The sequence below is a fragment of the Dendrobates tinctorius genome, unplaced genomic scaffold (assembly GCF_039654945.1).
Source record: "Dendrobates tinctorius isolate UK_male_01 unplaced genomic scaffold, ASM3965494v1 ptg000154l, whole genome shotgun sequence".
In the NCBI taxonomy this organism is placed as follows: Eukaryota; Metazoa; Chordata; class Amphibia; order Anura; family Dendrobatidae; genus Dendrobates; species Dendrobates tinctorius.
The window spans coordinates 20,084,410-20,106,566 of NW_027361821.1; the positions used below are offsets into that span (position 1 = coordinate 20,084,410).

Below are 22,157 nucleotides of genomic sequence, written 5' to 3' on the forward strand. Positions count from 1 at the left end.
AATCGCAGCATGGTCATTCTTTTGTGCGGAATCGCAAAGAACTGCCGCGATTCCGCACCCATAGGAATGCATGAGAACCGCTTACTTCCCACATGTGGCTATGCCCACCATGCGCGAAGTTGAGCGTCTGATGTGCGGTTGGTACCCACGGTGTGGAGGAGAGGAGACTGTCCTCCAGGCCCTGGGTACCATCCCCCTGTAAAAAAAAAAGAATAAAAAATAAAAAATGGGGGTATATTTACCTTCCGGCGTCACGCGCTGCATTCCCGGCCTCAGCGTTCCCAGTAATGCCTTGCGGCAAGGTCCTGTGATGACGTAGTCTCGCAAGATCGCTATAGTAACGCGAGACCAACGTTATCACAGGTCTCGCAAGGCATTACTGGGAACGCTGAGGCAGCGCGGGACGTCGGAAAGTAAATATACCCCGATTTTTTAATTTTTTTTAGCATTTTAACATTCTATCTTTTACTATTGATGCCGCAAAATCGAACATAATCGCGCGATTTCTGGGAAGGAGTCCGGTTTTTAGTGTCCGGAATAAAACGCTACGTGGGCACATAGCCTTATTCTTCAGGTTAGTACGGTTACAATGATACCTCATTTAGGTTTTTTTTGTGTTTTGGTGCTTTTATGCAATGAAAACTTTTATATAAAAAATTGTTTTTGCATCGCTTTATTCTGCGAGCTATAACTATTTTTTCGCTGATGACGCTGTGTGGTGGCTCATATTTTGCGGGACAAGATGACTTTTTCAGCGGTACGATGGTTTATATTTGTCTTTTTGCGTGTTATTGCACTTTTTGTTCGGCAGTATGATAAAGCATTGTTTTTTGCTTTGTTTTTTATTTTTATTTTTTAAGGGGTTCGCTAAAGGGGTTAACTAGTGGGACAGTTTTATAGGGTGGGTCGTTATGGGGCGATACTAAATGTGTACTTTTGCTTTTTGTATTTCCAAAAAATGAATTAGGGAATTTTTTTAATAAATTTTAACACTTTCTTTTTACTTTATTTTCTTGTCCTGGGTGGGGGGGGGGGGGGGGGGGGGACACATCACTAATGTGTCAGATTGCTGATCTGACAGTTTGGACAGCAATGTCAGATCAGCGATCTGACAGGCGCTGCACAGGCTTCCTCCGTGCCTGAGGAAGCTGCCTCCCTGCAGGCCCCAGCGGCCATCTTGGGGAGACCCTCGGAGCAGGGCAGCACATCGCGCTGCTCTGGGAGTCTCAAGAAAGCAAGGAGGAAGCCTGCTCCCTGCCCATGCCTCCCTAATCCCCCAATACACTGCAATCATGTTTGATCACAGTGTGGCAGGGGTTAATGTGTCGGGGGCGGTCCGTGAACCGCCCCTGACAGTGCCTGGTGTCAGCTGTGATTTTTTTCTTTTGGGTTTACATTTACAGCTATTAAATAGAAACCTTTAGCACGTTTACACATGGAAACACTACGACTGATCCTTTCTGAGTGCATTGACAGGGCCCAATAAACTTCCAGTCTGACTTACATATGAATATTACGCTAGTTTTCTTATTAATGATTGACACTGTTTTTTTTAAACAAAAATGATATTTATAGTGGGACAGGAGTACAAAGCTATACTACTACTTTTATTTTTTTATTTCAGTTAATTCCTCTAAAGAGGACTGTTCTCCAAATTTTTCATGTTTAACTGAACAGTAACAGTGGCTGCAGGGAGTAAAAACATTTTTTATTTGGCCTCTAGATTGGTGAGATATTAGCAAGGTATTAAGCACCTAATGTTAGCTTTTGTTAGAGTATTTCCCATCTCCAAGATCCTATCCCAATATGTAGTAGGTGTAGTAAGAATAGCAGATACCGCATATACTCGTGTATAAGCCGACCCCCCTAATTTTGCCACAAAAAACTGGGAAAACTTATTGACTCGCGTATAAGCCTAGGGTGGAAAATGCAGCAGCTACTGGTAAATTTCAAAAATAAAAATAGATACCAATAAAAATAAAATTAATTGAGATATTAGTAGGTTAAATGTTTTTGAATAGCCATATTGAATCAGGAGCCCCATATAATGCTCCATACAGTTCATGATGGGCCCCATAAGATGCTCCATACAAAATACACCCCACATAATGCTGTATAAAGGTTAATAATGGCCCCATAAGATTCTCCGTTGAATAATATGCCCCATATGCTGCTCCATAAAGGTTATGGCCCCATAAGATGCTTCAAAGATTATGCCCCATAAAGGTTATGGCCCCATAAGATGTTCCATAGATTATGCCCCATACGCTGCCCCATATGATGCTGCAAATACAAAAAAAAGGCACACTCACCTCTCGTTGCCGGAGGCCAGGTACCGGTGTGCTGAGCAGGTGGGGACACTGGCGCGCTATTGGGGCCAGGTACTGGTGTCACCGCTGGCTCAGGACCCGGCACCTGAGATATTCACCTGTCCCCAATCCATTGCGGCTCCCCGCTGTCTGCCGGGTTCTCCGTCAGTGACGTTCAGGCAGCAGAGGGCGCGCACTAAGGCTAGTTTCACACTAGCGTTTTTGAGCGCAGTGACGGCCTGTGCATGGCCGCCACTAAGCCCCACCCCCTGCCGCGCCTCTGCCGGTAGCTCCGCCTACCGGCGCATGACGCTGCATGCGCCCTGCGTCCCCTATCTTTATCACTGGGGGCGCAGGCCGTGCGCAGTATGCGTTTGGCGGCGCATGCGTCCTTTTGACAGTGCGCCGACCTGCGCCAAACGCAACCTGCTGCAGTTTGGTTGCGCCGGCACACCGTCAAAAAGGCGCATGCGCCGCCAAACGCATACTGCGCACGGCCTGCGCCCCCAGTGATAAAGATCGGGGACACAGGGCGCATGCAGCGTCATGCGCCGGTAGGTGGAGCTACCAGCGGAGGCGCGGCAGGGGGCGGGGCTTAGCGGCGGCCATGCGCAGGCCGTCACTGCGCTCAAAAACGCTAGTGTGAAACTAGCCTAACCCCGTCATCGCGCCCTCTGCTGCCTGAAAATCTCAGCCTTAGGATGCAGCAGACAGCGGTGGACCAGGGACAAGTGAATATTGCATATACTTACCCCCTCCTGGTGCGGAATCTGCAGTCCCACTTCTCCCACTGGTCTCCCTTCCTTCAGCGGTCATGTGGTACCGCTCATTAAAGTCATGAATATGTGCATATTCATGACTAACGAGCGGTACCACGTGACCACTGAAGGGAGACCGTGGGATAAGCGGGGGGGAGGAGGGTCTGCTGAGACACGCCGGGGGCAAGTATGGTCTGACACCCCCGCCGCCACCCTGGTGTATATGACTCGTGTATAAGCCGAGGGGGGGGGGGGGGGGGACTTTCAGCCCCAAAATAAAATGGGCTGAAAATCTCGGCTTATACGCGAATATATACGGTACCTACAATTAGAAATGTAGGATAGTTCTTCTGATTCACCATGTCACTTAGCCCATGTGCAGGGCATTGCAGTTGCTTAGGTATCCATGTTACGTCCACTAGCAACTAAAAGTCACTATATAAGTGGTTGTAACCACGGATAGCTAAGCTACTGTAATGCTCTGCACATTGAATAAGCAAAAAAGCGAATCAGAAGAACTATACTACATTTCTAATTGAGGTATTGGCTAATATGATTAATTATAACCATTACATTTTGGGATAGCATTTTGACACTGCTGAACTCTGCTGTCCCCCCCACTCCCCCAAATGGGACCTTTTCTATAAAGTGTTGGCCATCTGTGCACTACTCATAGCACTTTCTAATCATGCATGAGGTTATGCCCAGGACATCAGAGCGGTATTATTACATCTCACACACCGAGAAACCAGTCCTAAGGTTTTGTAGGGGTGAGTTCTTTCTCCAGTTTTTTGCTGCCTGCTTATGATTTGTCAGAATCATACAGCAAGAAATACACACACGGAATAAAAACTCTGATAAGTCCAAGTGGGTGTTAACCCATTAGGTGCCAAATACTTTGTTCACTAATAACTTCAGAACAGAGAGACAAATATATAGTTAAAAAAAACACCCACACATTTTATTCCACTCTGTAGGCACTATTACATTGTGCTTCCTGTTTAATATGAAAAATTCGGTGAAAAGCCCTCTTGAATTCAGAAATCACCTCCAGAAAGTATTTGGTGGCTTATAATAGACATCACAAGTAGTTTCTAATACACGGTAAAAAAAGCACCACAAACGAATACATGGCTATAAAGCACCCCACAAAAAAAGAACAGAGAAAAAGAGTTCCACCATTACAAGGATTACAATGATGATAATCATCCAGTCGAAACAAGCAAAATTAAGAATGCATATTGTTCTATTGGTTAAGATTAAATAAAATCTCACTATTGAGGGGTGTAATCAGGACACTACACAAAAACTGTCACTATAAACGTATGAAGTCAAAGTTAATTATGTCTCCCCCCAATACCATCTATACACAAGAATATGTAGAAAGGCTGGGTGCCATGTACACCAAATAAAAGACAGAAATATGTATCATCCTACAGAAATAATCACAGGAGGAGACAGAACAAAGAGGGAGATTCCACGGTGAGGAGGATCAATATCCAGGGGATTACTGGGCAGTGAAGTATTTCCTAATGCTCCCACTTCATTTCTGTCACCATAGCTGATACTAGATGCTAATACACTGAGGGTCACCGGTAAGAATTCCCCTAAACGGCCCTGAGGTTACACATCACAGCACAACCACTTCCTTGCAGAAAGTCTATTTTTCAGGATCTGCTGAACCTCTGCCAATCCTGGTATTCCTGATCTCAGCCCTTTCCTCTGGCTGGTAGGAGCTATGGCGGTGTCCTCACGTTTCCTCCCTCTCTTCGCTTCCTATAGTGACAACAAACATGGACTTACACAGCTCCCATCCCCCACCTCAACTAGACAAAACACTTGTCAGCTCTTGCCCGTCTACCAGCATACCTTCACCCTATACCATCTGCACCAGCGCCACCTCATGTGACCCCTCCGCTGGGGGATGTGTAGCAGCATTGCATTTCTTTGTTTGCCAAACTACATGAAATCTGTCACAGCAGGTGACAACTGTAGATGCACTGTAGTTCCCTGTATAATGGGGAGCACACAGATCCAAGAAGGACCTAAAGGCCTGGACAGCTCATACATGCGAGACAGATGGTTACAATGATGGACATCCCATACACATATATAAATATTAGGCAGCTCTTTATTCTAGTACAATGTATACACAGTTGGTCTAGTCATGTACTGATAACATGGCAGCTATTGTACACAGACCCCGCTGTACGATAAAGCTGTGCACTGCACTGTGGACAGTGTTGGAGCTATATTAATCATTCATAGTAATGTAAATATATTATGAGATCAACTGTTACAATGGACGCCACGGGGACACGTCGGTGACCCGTCCCAGCCGCGCGCACACACACTGTGGGGCCGTACCGGTGACCGGTCCCAGCCGCGCGCACGCACACACTGCGGGGCCGTACCGGTGACCGGTCCCAGCCGCGCGCACGCACACACTGCGGGGCCGTACCGGTGACCGGTCCCAGCCGCGCGCACGCACACACTGCGGGGCCGTACCGGTGACCGGTCCCAGCCGCGCACACACACACTGCGGGGCCGTACCGGTGACCGGTCCCAGCCGCGCACACACACACTGCGGGGCCGTACCGGTGACCGGTCCCAGCCGCACACACACACACTGCGGGGCCATACCGGTGACCGGTCCCAGCCGCACACACACACACTGCGGGGCCATACCGGTGACCGGTCCCAGCCGCACACACACACACTGCGGGGCCATACCGGTGACCGGTCCCAGCCGCACACACACACACTGCGGGGCCATACCGGTGACCGGTCCCAGCCGCACACACACACACTGCGGGGCCATACCGGTGACCGGTCCCAGCCGCACACACACACACTGCGGGGCCATACCGGTGACCGGTCCCAGCCGCACACACACACACTGCGGGGCCATACCGGTGACCGGTCCCAGCCGCACACACACACTGCGGGGCCATACCGGTGACCGGTCCCAGCCGCACACACACACTGCGGGGCCATACCGGTGACCGGTCCCAGCCGCACACACACACTGCGGGGCCATACCGGTGACCGGTCCCAGCCGCACACACACACTGCGGGGCCATACCGGTGACCGGTCCCAGCCGCACACACACACTGCGGGGCCATACCAGTGACCGGTACCAGCCGCGCACACACACTGCGGGGCCATACCGGTGACCGGTCCCAGCCGCGCGCACACACTGCGGGGCCATACCGGTGACCGGTCCCAGCCGCGCGCACACACTGCGGGGCCATACCGGTGACCGGTCCCAGCCGCACTCACACACTGCGGGGCCATACCGGTGACCGGTCCCAGCCGCACACACACACTGCGGGGCCATACCGGTGACCGGTCCCAGCCGCACACACACACTGCGGGGCCATACCGGTGACCGGTCCCAGCCGCACACACACACTGCGGGGCCATACCGGTGACCGGTCCCAGCCGCACACACACTGCGGGGCCATACCGGTGACCGGTCCCAGCCGCACACACACACACTGCGGGGCCATACCGGTGACCGGTCCCAGCCGCACACACACACTGCGGGGCCATACCGGTGACCGGTCCCAGCCGCACACACACACTGCGGGGCCATACCGGTGACCGGTCCCAGCCGCACACACACTGCGGGGCCATACCGGTGACCGGTCCCAGCCGCACACACACACTGCGGGGCCATACCGGTGACCGGTCCCAGCCGCACACACACTGCGGGGCCATACCGGTGACCGGTCCCAGCCGCACACACACTGCGGGGCCATACCGGTGACCGGTCCCAGCCGCGCACACTACAGGGTAATACACAATGGATGACCTGTCACACACTTCACTCCAGGGCAGCCATTCATTCCCGCTCCCCCCCGGCCCGCACTTACTATGGGTCATTGGTGAAGCGAGGCGTGCGGGGCGGCTGGTACCCGTACAGATGGCAATACAGAACATCGAAGCAGAAGCAGCACATCTCAGCCGAAACCACCATCTTCCGGGATCCGGGGCTTAGACTGGAGCCACAGCCCGGAGAGAGAGTCCCGCAGCCCGGTGAAAGGCTATTACCACAAGCCAGGCCGTTCACCCGGCTGCTTCCACCAGGCCCGCTCCCGGAGCCTCCCAGACCCAGCTCCGCCCCGCGGCACTGGCTCTCCCCGCTGCAGTGCGGGCCACCGGGAACCCCTGAGCCAGACGGCGGAGAGCTGGACAGTTTCTGCTTCTTCACCCCGCAGCAGCCCGCCGCCATCTTGGAACAGTCTCCCACGCACCGCTTCCGACCCATGCTCCGGGCGTCCTCCTCCTGTGCGTGGTGACGTCGAAACGCCCGGACTTCGTAGCTCCGCCCACCGCTGTCAGTCACAGGGATTGTAGCTCCACCCACTGCCTTTTATAAATGTTTGATTGGCAGGACGGAGGACGCGTCAGTGTGGCCCCGCCTCCTGCAGTTGGATGACTGACAGTCGTGTAGCCCCTGCAGAGGGAGACAGAGGGGAGGAGGGTGAGTGCAAACAGCTGACAGAGACAACACACGGGGCGGGGCACGGAGCGGTGTGCTCGTGCCTGTCAGGGGATGCTCCGTTACATTCAATCATCACACAAAGCATTAGCTGAGCCAGGGAACTACAAGTACCAGCATGCCCCTGAATCTGGGCACATTGGGCCTCATTCATCATTTTCAGTCACTTATTGTTTGTATTTGCTCATTTTTTTTGCACCAAATTTTTCACCATGTGCGGTTCATAAATTTTGCTTAAAATCATAAATACTTTTTTTGCCGTTAACATTCTTAGTGCAAAAAATCATTCCACTAAATGTGCAAACATTTACAATTGATGAATCAGCCAAAAACCTGATCCACAATCGCAATCAGAAAACAGGTGAACACAAAGACGTTAGATCATAAAAAAGGTGAAAAAATTGGCGAGAAATACCCAAAATAAGACAAAAGGAGGCACAAATGCAGTAATGACTCACCCCCATAGTGTTATGGAGTGATGGCGTAGTGCTAGGATGGGTCATCATCAGGGGCGTAACAATCCCAGTCACAGAGGGTGCACCCAGGGCCCGTGCTGGAGGGGGCCCTCGCCAGTCGCTATTTCATCTAGATGTGTCCGAGGACGCACATCCAACTGAATTGTATTGCGGTGCAGAGACTCGCTGGGTCCCTGCACTGAAAAGCATGCTGCCAGTCAATCAGAGGCCAACAGCTGACATCGACCTTCCTGTCACAGACGGTGCATGGCAGTGACGTCATGCATCTCCCATCGCAGGCACAAAGAAATCAGCAGCCGGCTTCTGCAGCGGCTACGGAAGAGGACGTTGTACACTGCGGGACCTGGGGAAAGTGACAAGAATGGTGGGGGGGTTACATGTATTAGGCCTCTTTCACACTTCCGTTTTTGACCATCAGTCAAAATCCGCCAGGTTTTGAAAAAAACGGATCCGCCATTTTTTTTTTCGGATCCGTTTTTTTCCCATTGAGTTGCATTACTGGCGGATCTTGACGGATGGCCATCCGTTGGATCCGTTTTTGTGAGGATCCGCCAAATTTTTTTCATCCGCAAGCATGCCTGGACGGACCTTGCTACGTTTTTTTTCTTGTTGGATCCGCATTTTCCAGTGCGCATGCCCGGAGAAAGGAAGTCAGGGAGAAAATTAACCCTGAAATCCTTTGTGGCGGAGGAAAACATATCTCTCTCTCTCTCTCTCTCTCTCTCTCCTTCCCGGCCAGCGGTTCCTTTAAAATTCTTCATTCTGCGGATCCGTTAAAAACGGATCCTGTTTCATCCGTTCACATCAGTTAGGAACGGATCCGCTTTTCCGCCTTTTTGGCGGATTTTAGCTGACACAAAATACTGAAGTGTGAAAGAGGCCTTAGCAGTGGCGTATCCAGGGGGGGGGCAGCCGGGGCAGTTGCCCCGGGCGCAGGCAGCAGGGTGGCGCAGTCGAGCCGCCCGGCCGCCTAATGCAGCGGTCCGCAGTATGCCAGTATCTCCCTCTCCCCCCCCGGCGGCTGTGTTCTGCCGCTACCAGTCCTGGGAGTCGGCGGTTCTCTGTGTCAGCTGTCAAGCTGACAGCCGACACAGAGAATGAGGCCGCGCCGACTCCCAGGCAGCAATTGTACTTGGCGTCTATACAGACGCCAGTACAATTGAAGCTCTGACCGCCGGGTCAGAGTGACGTCAGCAGCGTGATCAGGTCATGTGATCACGCTGCTGACGTCACTCCCGGCGCCCAGAGCGAACGCTGGTGGTAAGTGTGCTCCTCTGTGGAGCTGAAGAACCACCGAAGGTGGGGATGGGGGTTAATGAGCGGAGATGGGGCTTAATGTGGGAATGGGGGTTAATGAGTGGAGAGGGGGGTTAATGTGGGGGTGGGGGTTAATGAGTGGAGATGGGGGTTAATGAGTGGAGAAGGGGATTAATGTGCAGGGGTTAATGAGTGGAGATGGGATTAATGTGGGGATGGGGGTTAATGAGTGGGGGGGTTAATGAGTGGAGATGGGGTTAATGTGTGGGGGTTAATGAGTGGAGATGGGGGTTAATGTGGGGATGGGGGTTAATGAGTGGGGGTTAATGTGTGGAGATGGGGGTTAATGAGTGGAGATGGGATTAATGTGGGGGGTTAATGTGGGGATTGGGGTTAATGAGTGTGGGGGTTAATGAGTGGAGATGGGGGTTAATGAGTGGAGATGGGGATTAATGAGTGGAGATGGGGGTTAATGTGTGGAGGGGTTAATGAGTGGGGATGGGGGTTAATGTGTGGGGGGATTTGGAGTGGGGGTACATAATGTGTGGGGGGATTTGGAGTGGGGGTACATAATGTGTGGGGGGATTTGGAGTGGGGGTACATAATGTGTGGGGGGATTTGGGAGTAGGGACGAGGGGTTATTGAGTGGGGATGGGGGGGATTTGGAGTGGGGATGGTATTTAATGTATGTGGGGAGATTTGAGGACACAAAATGAAGAGTATGTATGAGGGCATGTATGAGGAAACAGTATGGGGGATGGGTGCAGACAGTAAGGGGTGCGAACGGGTGAATGCATGTGGACACAGTATGGGGAGTTGGGGATATGTGTGAGCAGACAGTATAGAGAGTGAGGGGGTAAATATATGAGGAGACAGTATGAGGAGGGAGGGGAATAGTGTGAGGCGACAGTATATTGCAGATATTTGTATTTAGGGGCATTATAATGACACTTCTATCTTTAAGGGCATCGTGTGGGGATTTGCTGCAGAAGACCGGAGAAGATGGAAGTCTGCAGAGACGAGATGTGGATGAGAAAACTCATCATGGGGTCTGGACAAGAAGAAGAAAAGGAGAAGGACTCCAGAGACGACGTCATCTATAAGGTACCTGGATGTAAATATTTGTGATACTGACTAATTCTCATGTTTTTATTTGTTAGGAACATTAAAGGGGTTGTCCAGGTTTGTGCTGAGTCTGCAGACATTCTATGTGACTGCAGACTTCTGAATTCTCACAGTGCTCACTGAACGCTGTCAGGATTCTCTCGTGCCGGTAATTTACATACATACGGTCACATGCTGACTAGACATGTGTGGCCTCACTCAATGAAAGTGAACGGAGCGAGACCGGGCACGTCTAGTTGGAATGTGGCCAGAAGTATACAAATCACATACTTGTGTTGACATGACTGTATATCGGCAAGGGAGAATCCTAAATGTGTGCAGTGCATTAGTTGTGAGAATTCAGAAGCTGCAATGTCAGGATTCAGCTCTGCAGGTTCCAGTACTCATCACATGGACACTTCACTCATATGCGATTTTCATAGTTATGGTCCTGTGACATCGAGCTTCTCTTCCTGCTTTCAGTTTTTTACTGAACATTGAGAGCATTAGGGAGAGCAGCTCGTGGGTACATGACTAACTGCAAGTCGCATATGTACTTGCGGGGGGGGGGGGGGGCGCCGAACCAAATTCTTGCCCCGGGTGCCAGAAAGCCTAGATACGCCTCTGGGCCTTAGGCTAGTTTCACACTAGTGTTTGGACAAGCTGAGGAGGGCTGCGGACTTCCTCCATGAAGCTCTGCCCACTGCCGCACCGCCTCCGCCTACGTCTGGATGCGGCCTGTGTACCTATATTTAACATTGGGTACGCAGGCCGTGCGGATGTATGCGGATGCGTCTGCATGCGTTGTTTTGACGATGCGGCAACCTGCGTCAAACGCAACTTGTTGCAATTTGTTGCGGTTGCCGCATCGTCAAAATAACGCATGCGGACGCATCAGCACACATCCGCACGGCCTGCGTACCCAAAGTTAAAGATAAGTACGCAGGCCACATGCAGACGTAGGCGGAGCTGACCAGAGGAGGTGCAGCAGTGGGCTTGGCTTAACGTAGGAAGTTCGCAGCTCTGCCAAACGCTAGTGTGAAACTAACTTTAGAGAACAGTGACAGAACAAGGAGCATTTTTATAAGACGAGCCAAGGAGCTGGCACATTTATTCCAGTAAGGGACCCATGATGGGCGCATATATTAGGGCAAATGTCCCTATCTTCAAAAAGGGAAAGAAGACGGAGCCAGGAAATTACAGGCTAGTGAGCCTTACTTCTATCCCAGGAAAGATCTTTGAAGAAATTATTAAACACCATGTATGTAAGTACTTTGATAAGAATACAGTAATTAACCAGAGCCAACATGGGTTTGTAGCCAGTCAGGCCAGACTAATCTAATTTCCTTCTATGATGGAATCACTGACTTGATGGATCAGGGAAATGTGGTAGATATGGTATATCTCGACTTCAGCAAAGCATTTGATAAAGTATTTCATACTACCTTTATTGAAAAAATGACCAGACATGGGATTGAAAAAGCTACAGTTAGGGTATGTGCACACGCTGCGGATTCTGCTGTGGATCCGCAGCGGATTTGGTATTGCGGATCTGCAGCAGAATCTGCTTCGCTGTACAGTATCATTATAACCTATGGAAAATGGAAACCGCAGTGCACACGGTGCGGAATTTTCTGCGCGTTTTTTGCTGCGGTTTCCAATCCGCAGAAAGAATTGACATGTCATTCTTTTCTGCGGATTCTGCTGCGGTTTGCCATCTCCTCCATTGTAGAGGTGATAAACCGCAGGTCAAACCCGCAGGCTAATCCGCAGATAAACCGCAGGTCTTCTGACCTACGGATTTACCTGCGGATTTTGCAAAATCCGTGCGGGAAAATCCGCAGACCAATCCGCAGCGTGTGCACATAGCCTTAGGTGGATTCATAACTGACTCAGTGATCATACTCAAAGCGTGGTAATTAGTGGTTGCACATCTAATTGGTAAACTGTTTCAAGTGGGCTAACACAAGGCTCTGTCCTGGCCCCAGTGTTGTTCAATATTTTTATGAATGATCTAGGTAAGGGAACTGAAGGTAACTAATCAAATTTACTGACAATGTAAAGCTAGGAGGGATAGCTAACACTAGAGAAGACAGAGAAAAGATTTAGAAGGATCTAGCTAAGCTTGAACAATGGGCAACAACTAATAGAATGGTATTTAACAGGAAGAAATGCAAGATTCTACATCAGGGCAAGAAAACTGAAAATTACATCTATAAAATGGGAAGAATAGAACTAAGCAACAGCACGTGTGAAAAAGACTTGGGTATACTAATAGTTCACAGACTGCACATGAGTCAACAGTGTGATGCAGCAGTAAAAAATGGCAAACACAGTTTTAGGATCTATTAAGAGAAGCATAGAGTCTAGATCACGTGATGTAATTAGCCACCTCTACTCCTCCTTGGTCAGGCCTCATCTGGAATACTGTGTCCAGTTGTGGGCACCACATTTTAAAAAAGACATTGAGAAACTGGGGCAAGTTCAGAGAAGAGTGACCAGAATGGTGACCGGTCAGCAAAGTATGTCCTACAAGCATGGGCGGACATACCGTCCGTTCAACCGGGGCCCAGAGCCTCCAGGCGGCCCTTTAAAGCGGCTAATGATGAGGGGAATCTGGCAGTTTTCTCTGGGCCCGAGGCTCCGAGGGGCCCCTGGCCAGATTGCCCTCATGTGTAGTGGCAGGCAGGGAGAGATCCAAGCAGCTCCGCTGCCTGCAAGAGGGAATAGCAGGAGCCGAGCTACAAGGACCCGCCCTGCTTCCTGCCCACCACCCGCGCTTCCTGTCTGGCACAGAGAGGAGCGTGCCACTGAATGAGTGACGTCATCATTCAGCGGCCGCTGTTGTGTCAGAGCGAGGAAGTGCGGGCGTTGCTGCGGACAGGTGAGAGGAGAGAGGTGGTGTCTGTGTGTGTGTGCATATGTATGTGTGTATGTCTTTGTATGTGTGTGTATGTATGTATGTGTGTATGTCTGTCTGTGTGTGTGTGTGTGTGTGTATGTATGTATGTATGTATGTATGTATGTATGTGTGTATGTCTGTGTGTGTGTAGGTTAGCCTGGCCCTGGAGGAGATGGGGACATGAGGAGAAGACCGTGATGGGGAGAGAAGGCCATGATGCCTGGGGTATTGGGAGAAGGCAATGAGGGGGTAATGGTAGAAGGCCATGAGGGAGTAATGGGAGAAGGCCATGAGGGGGTAATGGGAGAAGGCCATGATGGGGGTGATGGAGAGAAGGCATTGATGAGATCATGGGAGTAATGGGGAGAAGGCAATGATGGGAGTGATGGAGAGAAGGCAGTGATGGGGTGATGGAGAAGGCAATGATTGGAATGATGGGGAGAAGGGAGTGATGGGGTGATGGAGCAGGCAATGATGGGAGTGATAGGGAGAAGGCAATGATTGGGTGATGGAGAAGGCAATGATGGGAGTGATGGGGTGATGGAGCAAGCAATGATGGGGGTGATTGAGCAGATAATGATGGGTGTGATGGGGTGATGGAGCAGGCAATGATGGGAGTGGTGGGGAGAAGACAATGATGGGAGTGATGGAGCAGGCAATGATGGAAGTGATGGGGAGAAGGCAATTATGGGGTGATGGAGCAGGCAATGATGGGAGTGTTGGGGTGATGGAGCAGGCAAGGATGGGGGTGATGGAGCAGGCAATGATGGGAGTGACAGGGAGAAGGCAATGTTGGGAGTGATGGGGTGATGGAGCAGGCAATGATGGGAGTGATGGAGAGAAGGCAGTGATGGGGTGATGGAGAAGGCAATGATGGGAGTGATGGGGTGATGGAGCAGGCAATGATGGGAGTCATGGGGTGATGGAGTAGGCAATGATGGGAGTGATAGGGAGAAGGCAATGATGGGGGTGATGGAGAGGGCAATGATGGGAGTGATGGGGAGAAGACAATGATGGGAGTGATGGAGCAGGCAATGATGGAAGTGATGGGGAGAAGGCAATTATGGGGTGATGGAGCAGGCAATGATGGGAGTGTTGGGGTGATGGAGCAGGCAAGGATGGGGGTGATGGAGCAGGCAATGATGGGAGTGACAGGGAGAAGGCAATGTTGGGAGTGATGGGGTGATGGAGCAGGCAATGATGGGAGTGATGGGTGATGGAGCAGGCAATGATGGGAGTCATGGGGTGATGGAGTAGGCAATGATGGGAGTGATAGGGAGAAGGCAATGATGGGGGTGATGGAGAGGGCAATGATGGGGTGGTGTGGGAAAAAGAAATGATGATGGGGTGGTGGGGGAGAATGCAATGATGGTGGTGGTGGAAAGGGCAATAAATGGGGGTGGTGGAGGAGGAGGAAATGATGGAGGTGGTGGAATGGGCAATGATGGGAGTGGTGGGGGAGAAAGCAAAGATAGTGGTGGGGGAGAAGAAAATGATGGAGGTGGTGAAGAGGGCAATGATGGGGTGGGGGAGAGGACAATAATGGGATGCGAGGGGAGGAGGAAAATGGGGGTGTGGGGGATTGGGATGGGAGGAAGGGGGACTTATAATGGCCTTAGGAACAGGGGGAGGTGGAGGAAGACATTATTATCGATTATTATGTCTAACACAGTCCCTTAGTATATAGTGTACTCACTATGTCTAACAGTCCCTTAGTATATAGTGTACTCACTAATTCTGTATAACACTATCCTTAGTTACATAGTTTCCTCTTTTATTATGTATAACACCATCCCTTATTACGTACCATCCTCTCTAGTTATATATGGTGCAGTCTCTTATTATATAGATTCCTCTGCTGTTATGTATAGTGCTGTCTCTTACATAGTGTATTCTTGTTAATTTTGTTATTTACAGTGCCCTCTTTTATTACATAGTCCCCTCTCTTTTTAGATATAAAATGAATGCTGATCGAGGAGTCAGTGACCAAACTACCAGTCCATCAGCTCCTCCATTAGAAAGGAAGCTTTCCCATGCTTCATCAGCCATCATTGCATTATACAGCTAACAAAAGAGGATGGTATGTAATAAAAAACAGGGCTCTATATAATTCAATATGTAAGGGACGGTACTGTACATAACAAGAGAGGGCACTGTGTAAGGGACAGCAATATACATAATAAAGGAGACTATGTAATATATATACATGTATGTGTGTGTGTGGCTATATAATATCAATATATATATATATATATATTTATATATATACAGTCATATGTTAAAGTTTGGGCACCCCTATTAATGTTAACCTTTTTTCTTTATAACAATTTTGGTTTGTGCAACATCTATTTCAGTTTCATATATCTAATAACTGATGGACTCAGTTATATTTCTGTATTCAAGTGAGGTTTATTGTACTAACAGAAAATGTGCAATCTGCATTTAAACAAAATTTGACCGGTGCAAAAGTATGGGCACCCTTATCATTTTCTTGATTTGAACACTCCTAACTACTTTTTACTGACTTCCTGAAGCGCTAAATTGGTTTTGTAACCTCATTGAGCTCTGAACTTCATAGCCAGGTGTATCAAATCATGAGAAAAGGTATTTAAGGTGGCCACTTGCAAGTAGTTCTCCTATTTGATTCTCCTATGAAGAGTGGCATCATGGGCTCCTCAAAACAACTATCAAATGATCTGAAAACAAAGATTATTCAACATAGCTTTTCAGGGGAAGGATACAAAAAGTTGTCTCAGAGATTTAACCTGTCAGTTTCCACTGTGAGGAACATAGTAAGGAAATGGAAGAACACAGGTACAGTTCTTGTTAAGCCCAGAAGTGGCAGGCCAAGAAAAATATCAGAAAGGCAGAGAAGAAGAATGGTGAGAACAGTCAAGGACAATCCACAGACCACCTCCAAAGACCTGCAGCATCATCTTGCTGCAGATGGTGTCACTGTGCATCGGTCAACAATACAGCGCACTTTGCACAAGGAGAAGCTGTATGGGAGAGTGATGCGAAAGAAGCCGTTTCTGCCAGCACGCCACAAACAGAGTCGCCTGAGGTATGCAAAAGCACATTTGGACAAGTCAATTACATTTTGGAAGAAGGTCCTGTGGACTGATGAAACAAAGATTGAGTTGTTTGGTCATACAAAAAGGCGTTATGCATGGAGGCTAAAAAACACAGCATTCCAAGAAAAACACTTGCTACCCACAGTAAAATTTGGTGGAGGTTCCATCATGCTTTGGGGCTGTGTGGCCAATGCCGGCACCGGGAATCTTGTTAAAGTTGAGGGTCGCATGGATTCAACTCAGTATCAGCAGATTCTTGACAAAAATGTGCAAGAATCAGTGATGAAGTTGAAGTTACGCAGGGGATGGATATTTCAGCAAGACAATGATCCAGAACACCGCTCCAAATCTACTCAGGCATTCATGCAGAGGAACAATTACAATGTTCTGGAATGACCATCCCAGTCCCCAGACCTAAATATCATTGAACATCTGTGGGATGATTTGAAGCTTGCTGTCCATGCTCGACGACCATCAAACTTATCTGAACTGGAATTGTTTTGTAAACAGGAATGGTCACAAATACCTTCATGCAGGATGCAGGAACTCATTAATAGCTACAGGAAGCGACTAGAGGCTGTTATTTTTGCAAAAGGAGGATCTCCGAAATATTAATGTCACTTTTATGTTGAGGTGCCCATACTTTTGCACCGGTCAAATTTTGTTTAAATGCAGATTGCACATTTTCTGTTAGTACAATAAACCTCATATGAATCCAGAAATATAACTGAGTCCATCAGTTATTAGATACATGAAACTGAAATGGCTGTTGCAAAAACCAAAATTGTTATAAAGAAAAAAGGTTAACATTAGTAGGGGTGCCCAAACTTTAACATATGACTGTGTATATATAGATACACACACACACACCCACAAACACACACATGTAGCGTTGACGCCATAAAAGGAGGGGGGCCCAGACACATTTCTTGCACAGGGGCCCCAAGCTGTCAGTGTCCGCCCCTGCCTACAAGGAACGGTTACAGGATTTGGGAATGTTTAGTTTTTAAAAGAGAAGACTGAGAGGAGACTTAATAGCTGTCTACAAATATCTGAAGGGCTGTCACATTGTAGAGGGATCATCATTATTCTCATTTGCACAAGGAAACACAAGAAGCAATGGAATGAAACTGAATGGGAGGAGATACAGATTAGATATTAGAAAAAACTTTTAGACAGTGAGAGTGATCAATGAGTGGAACAGGCTGCCACAAGAGGTGGTGAGTTCTCCTTCAATGGAAGACTTCAAACAGAGACTTGATAGACATCTGTCTGAGATGGTTTAGTGAATCCTGCACTGAGCAGGGGCTGGACATGTTGACCCTGGAGGTCCCTTGCAACTCTAACATTCTATGATTCTATTACTACTGGAAAGGGCTAGGATGATTATTTTACACCATTATGGGGGATGTTATTACTGGAAGGGGCCAGTATGGGGATATTACACCATTATGGGGGGACATTATTACTAGAAACGGCATGGATGGGGATATTATACCAATATAGGGTACAATATTACTGGAATGGGCCCAGGATGGGGGACATTATTACTTCAAGGGGCCACAATGGGGATATTACACTAGTATGGGGGAAATTATTACTGGAAGGGGCAAGCATGTGAAACATTATAGCAGGAAAAGGCCACAATGAGGGACATTCTTACTGTGATTGGCACAGGCTATTGGATATTATTACTGGAAGGGGCCCAGGATAGGGGACATGATTACTGAAAGGCGCACAGGATGGGGGACATTAATAAAGGAAGGGGCCCAGGATGGGGGACATGATTACTGAAAGGAGCACAGGATGGGGGACATTAATAACAGAAAGGGCCTGGTAGCATTATTAACCGGGCTTAATGTCACCTTACAATAGCAAGGTGACATGTTAACCCCTTATTACCCCATATGCCACTGCTGCAGGGCAATGGGAAGAGAGAGGCTACGTGCCAGAATTGGCGCATCTTATAGATGCGCCTTTTCTGGGCTGGCTGGGGGCAGATGTTTTTAGCCGGGGGTGGCAATAACAATGGTCCCTCTCTAGGTTATTAATATCTGCCCTCAGTCACTGGCTTTCCCTCTCTGGCAAAGAAAATTGCACGGGTGCCCATGCAATTTTTTTTCCCTTGATTTAATTCTGTAATTTAACACCTACAGCTACAAATTTTTACACACATACACTAATAATATTAGTAGTCAGGGGCATATATAAATCGAAATGATATGCAACAACTTCCTGTATGTAAACCATGTGTCATATCCTGTCGGCTTCTGCAATTATTTTACAGAAGCCGACAATTGAATTATCGGCTATTCTACTATCTATATCTCTATCAAATATAAAGATATATATATATATATAAAAACAAAAAGCAGCACCAAAAGAAAACAATGGGTGCAAAAAATCCTTCCAGGTATGTACCAAACCTCATGCTATAGTCCAAAAAATTGAAGGCAGCACTCCAGTAGCAAAAATAAGTGTGATTTATTGGCTCATGTGCGACGTTTCGGTCCAAGATGTTGACCTAAGAAAGGTCAACATCTTGGACCGAAACGTCGCACACGGGCCAATAAATCACACTTATTTTTGCTACTGGAGTGCTGCCTTCAATTTTTTGGACTATATATATATATATATGTGTGTGTGTGTGTCACTGACATATATATATATATATATATATATATATATATATGCACACCTATTCTATGTGTATACATATATTCTATCTTTGTATTTTAACCTGGCAGTGTGATTTTACTGTATAACCGCATATGAATTACTGGCTTTTCAAAGGACACCGGTGTGTAAAAAATGGACGGCATGCGCATGGTGCGTGTGCTGTGCGTTTTTTTTCTCGCACCCATTGACTTGCATTGACGAGTCTCGTCCGATTAACGCAGCAATACGCAGCATGCTGCGATTTTTGTCTCAGTCCAATTTCGGTTGAGAAAAAACTCGCAAATGAGATGTCACCTATTGAATAATATTGGTCCGAGTGCAATTCGCTTTTTTAACGGATTGCACTTGTCCGTATTTCTCGCAAATGGGTATGAGCCCTAAGGCCGCGTTTACTGTTGCATCTGTGGCCTGATTTTTTTTTGTCACAACTGCTGCATAAAATGCAATAATTGCTACAATTTTTAAAAATAGCGGCAAAACATTCTTATATAACGGTAAAAAAATATGCAATGTATGAATGCAGCTGCAAAGGAAATATGTCAGATCATTCTATCCCCACAAAAAAAAACTATTACATGTAGGTCAGAAGAATTCAGGTGAATCCAGTCTTGTTACTAGTTGTATATTACTATGATCATTTATGATTTATTTGTTAATCTTTGGTGATTACACAGTTTAGAATCCATGTCTTGATCTCATTGGTGCAGTTCTGCTTGTCTGGATTAGTTTATATAGTCTGGAGATTTGTTGTAAACACTTAGCGGCAGACATGTACACACCACAGAGCCGAAGAGGCGTTCAGATAACTAGAGAACCCGAGCTCCTCCACAGAGACGCATCTGCTTATGTCAATGCTGCCATCGCACTTGCTGAACCCCCCAGGACACAGCACAATAACACCCATTTTAGGAGTTTTTAAAAGTTGCTGTAGTTCTAGCATTTAAACAGTAATCTCTTTCCCCTAAATTGTACCCCATTGCCCCCTCTCTCCCTTTAAGTAGTTTTATCGGAATACCTATGCGATTTGCTGTACTCACAGAATCTTTTTCTGAAGGATTCAGAATAGCGTACCTCAAATAGTAATCACCATATTGTTCCTCATGTCGCTAAATCATTACAGCAGGGCCTTCACTCATTATTAAAAACAGCCCATCTAACCCCAGTAGTCACAGCAGGGCTCCAATTTTCCTATTGACAAAGCTGGGCGTTCCCTCAGCGGTCACAGTAAGGCATAACCTTTATCCCAACACTCACAGCAGTGTGTAGTAGCGTTTATGCCCTACTTCCATACTTCCCTTCTTCCATAAAGGCTCCTTTACATTTAGCGATGCACCAGCGATCCGACCAGCGATCCAACCCGGTAAGGATCGCTGGTGCATCGCTAAATGATCGCTAGTGAGCTGTCACACAGGCAGACCTCACAGCGATGCAGCAGCGACACAGCGCATGATACTCACCTTTCACACACAGCGATTCTGACGTCCTCCCGCCCGCATCCACGCGTCGCTCGTCGTCACAGCAGGAAGCCCAGCAGGAAGCTGACGATGAGAAATGGAGCCGGACATTCTCGTGCGATCAGCGATGGACAGCGGGGGAGCCGGTCGGAGGTAAGTATCACACATAGCGATATCGCTAGCGATATCGCTATAATGTCACAAAATCGGTGACGTTATAGCGATATCGCTAGCGATATCGCTATGTGTAAAACCCCCTTAAGTCACAGCAATTCTCCCTTTCTTAGCAGTCTCAGCGGCCCCCTGCCCAGCAGACAGGATAGTGCCTGCGTTCCCATAAATGTGGCAGTTCATCCCTCTCCCATTCTTTCAGCAGTCATATCATTGTCCTATTCTGTCATGATCCAGGCCGGGTTTTGTATCCTGTCTCTCTTTCCCGGTCTGATCATGTCAAGGGTTAACTTTTCTCTGCCTCGTTCTGACCTCAGGCCGGCTATTTCTCTCCACTGCATCCTGCAGGCGATGTCAGTTATAGTTTCTGCCTATGGCGTGTGTAGCTGACTCTGCGTACCCTGATTTGTCCTGCTGCTTTTGCTGACTGTTTATTCCCCTCTTCCCATCCCAACTCTGTGTTCCCCTTCTCGTGTTTTGACTCCCTGGTATTTGACTTGGCTTGTACCCTGACCTACTGTTTGTCTATTGTCTTTGGAATATCCGCTCTTGTCCGGTATTGACCCATTTGGCTTGTATCTGACTCTGTGCTTGTTTATTCCTTTGGTACTGCACTACAGACTAATATCGACCTGGCTTGCTTTACTATTCCACTACCACCTGGTGGTAGCCTTGCTGCTGTAGAGTTTGCATTTACCTGCATATTCATGCATTGGTGACATCAACGTCTCCCCAAAGACCCTGTCTCACCCCTCATCCCGTTACTCAGTGTTAGGCATCGGGTTCCTGCAACTGCACAGCAGGGATCCAGAGCCTCACTGTTATGAATGAGTCACCGTAGGAGGCAAAAGCAGAAATACAATCTAAGTCCAGAAAACCAGAGAAGTTGGCAACTATCAAATTGCAGACCCCTGAACCTATCAACACAACTAGCAGTAGCCGTGGGGGTTCCTACGATGCCCTAGACCCCTCAATCACAGCCGGAGAATTACATAGGCCTAAAGAAAGAAAGGGGAAATCTAAACTGCCCCAGAGCAGACCCCAAAGCAATAGGCAGCCCCCAACATATAATGGCGGTGAAGCAAGATGAAAATACTAACACAGACAGAAAGGTAGAGTGAGCAAAGACGGGGCCCGCAACTATCTAGATAGGAAAGGACAGGAAGGCTGCTGTCTGCAATCTGCCAAAACCCTATCAAAGACATAAGCCAACAAGCTGATATGAAAAAGGCCCTGAAGCAGCTAGGCTTCAAAAACTAAATCAGCACTCAGGTATTTTCAGAAGACAGAGCTAAATGAATTCAGCACACCCCAGCAGGGAATGGCAGAAATCCAGAAAAACAAAGCAAAACAAAGTCAAAGCACAAAAGCAAAAGGCCAAGCAGCAAACTTAGCTTTAGAGGATCAGGAATTCAGACTGGTTTCCAAGGATCCCACAGAGAAATCACCCGCAGGGCAGAAGGGC

At 48.2% G+C, this 22,157-nt stretch overlaps 1 protein-coding gene across 2 annotated transcripts in view; it reads right to left on the reverse strand.

The window, feature by feature from the left end:
- Window positions 1–22,157, reverse strand: part of AMMECR1 (AMMECR nuclear protein 1) — a 274,581-nt gene that overhangs the window by 99,221 nt on the left and 153,203 nt on the right. For both annotated transcript variants that reach the window (XM_073547652.1, XM_073547651.1), the window contains exon 2: window positions 6,947–7,530. In XM_073547652.1, the coding sequence (XP_073403753.1) occupies window positions 6,947–7,341 (395 nt within the window). In that variant the 5' untranslated portion in view covers window positions 7,342–7,530. The remainder of the gene's footprint in view (window positions 1–6,946; window positions 7,531–22,157) is intronic.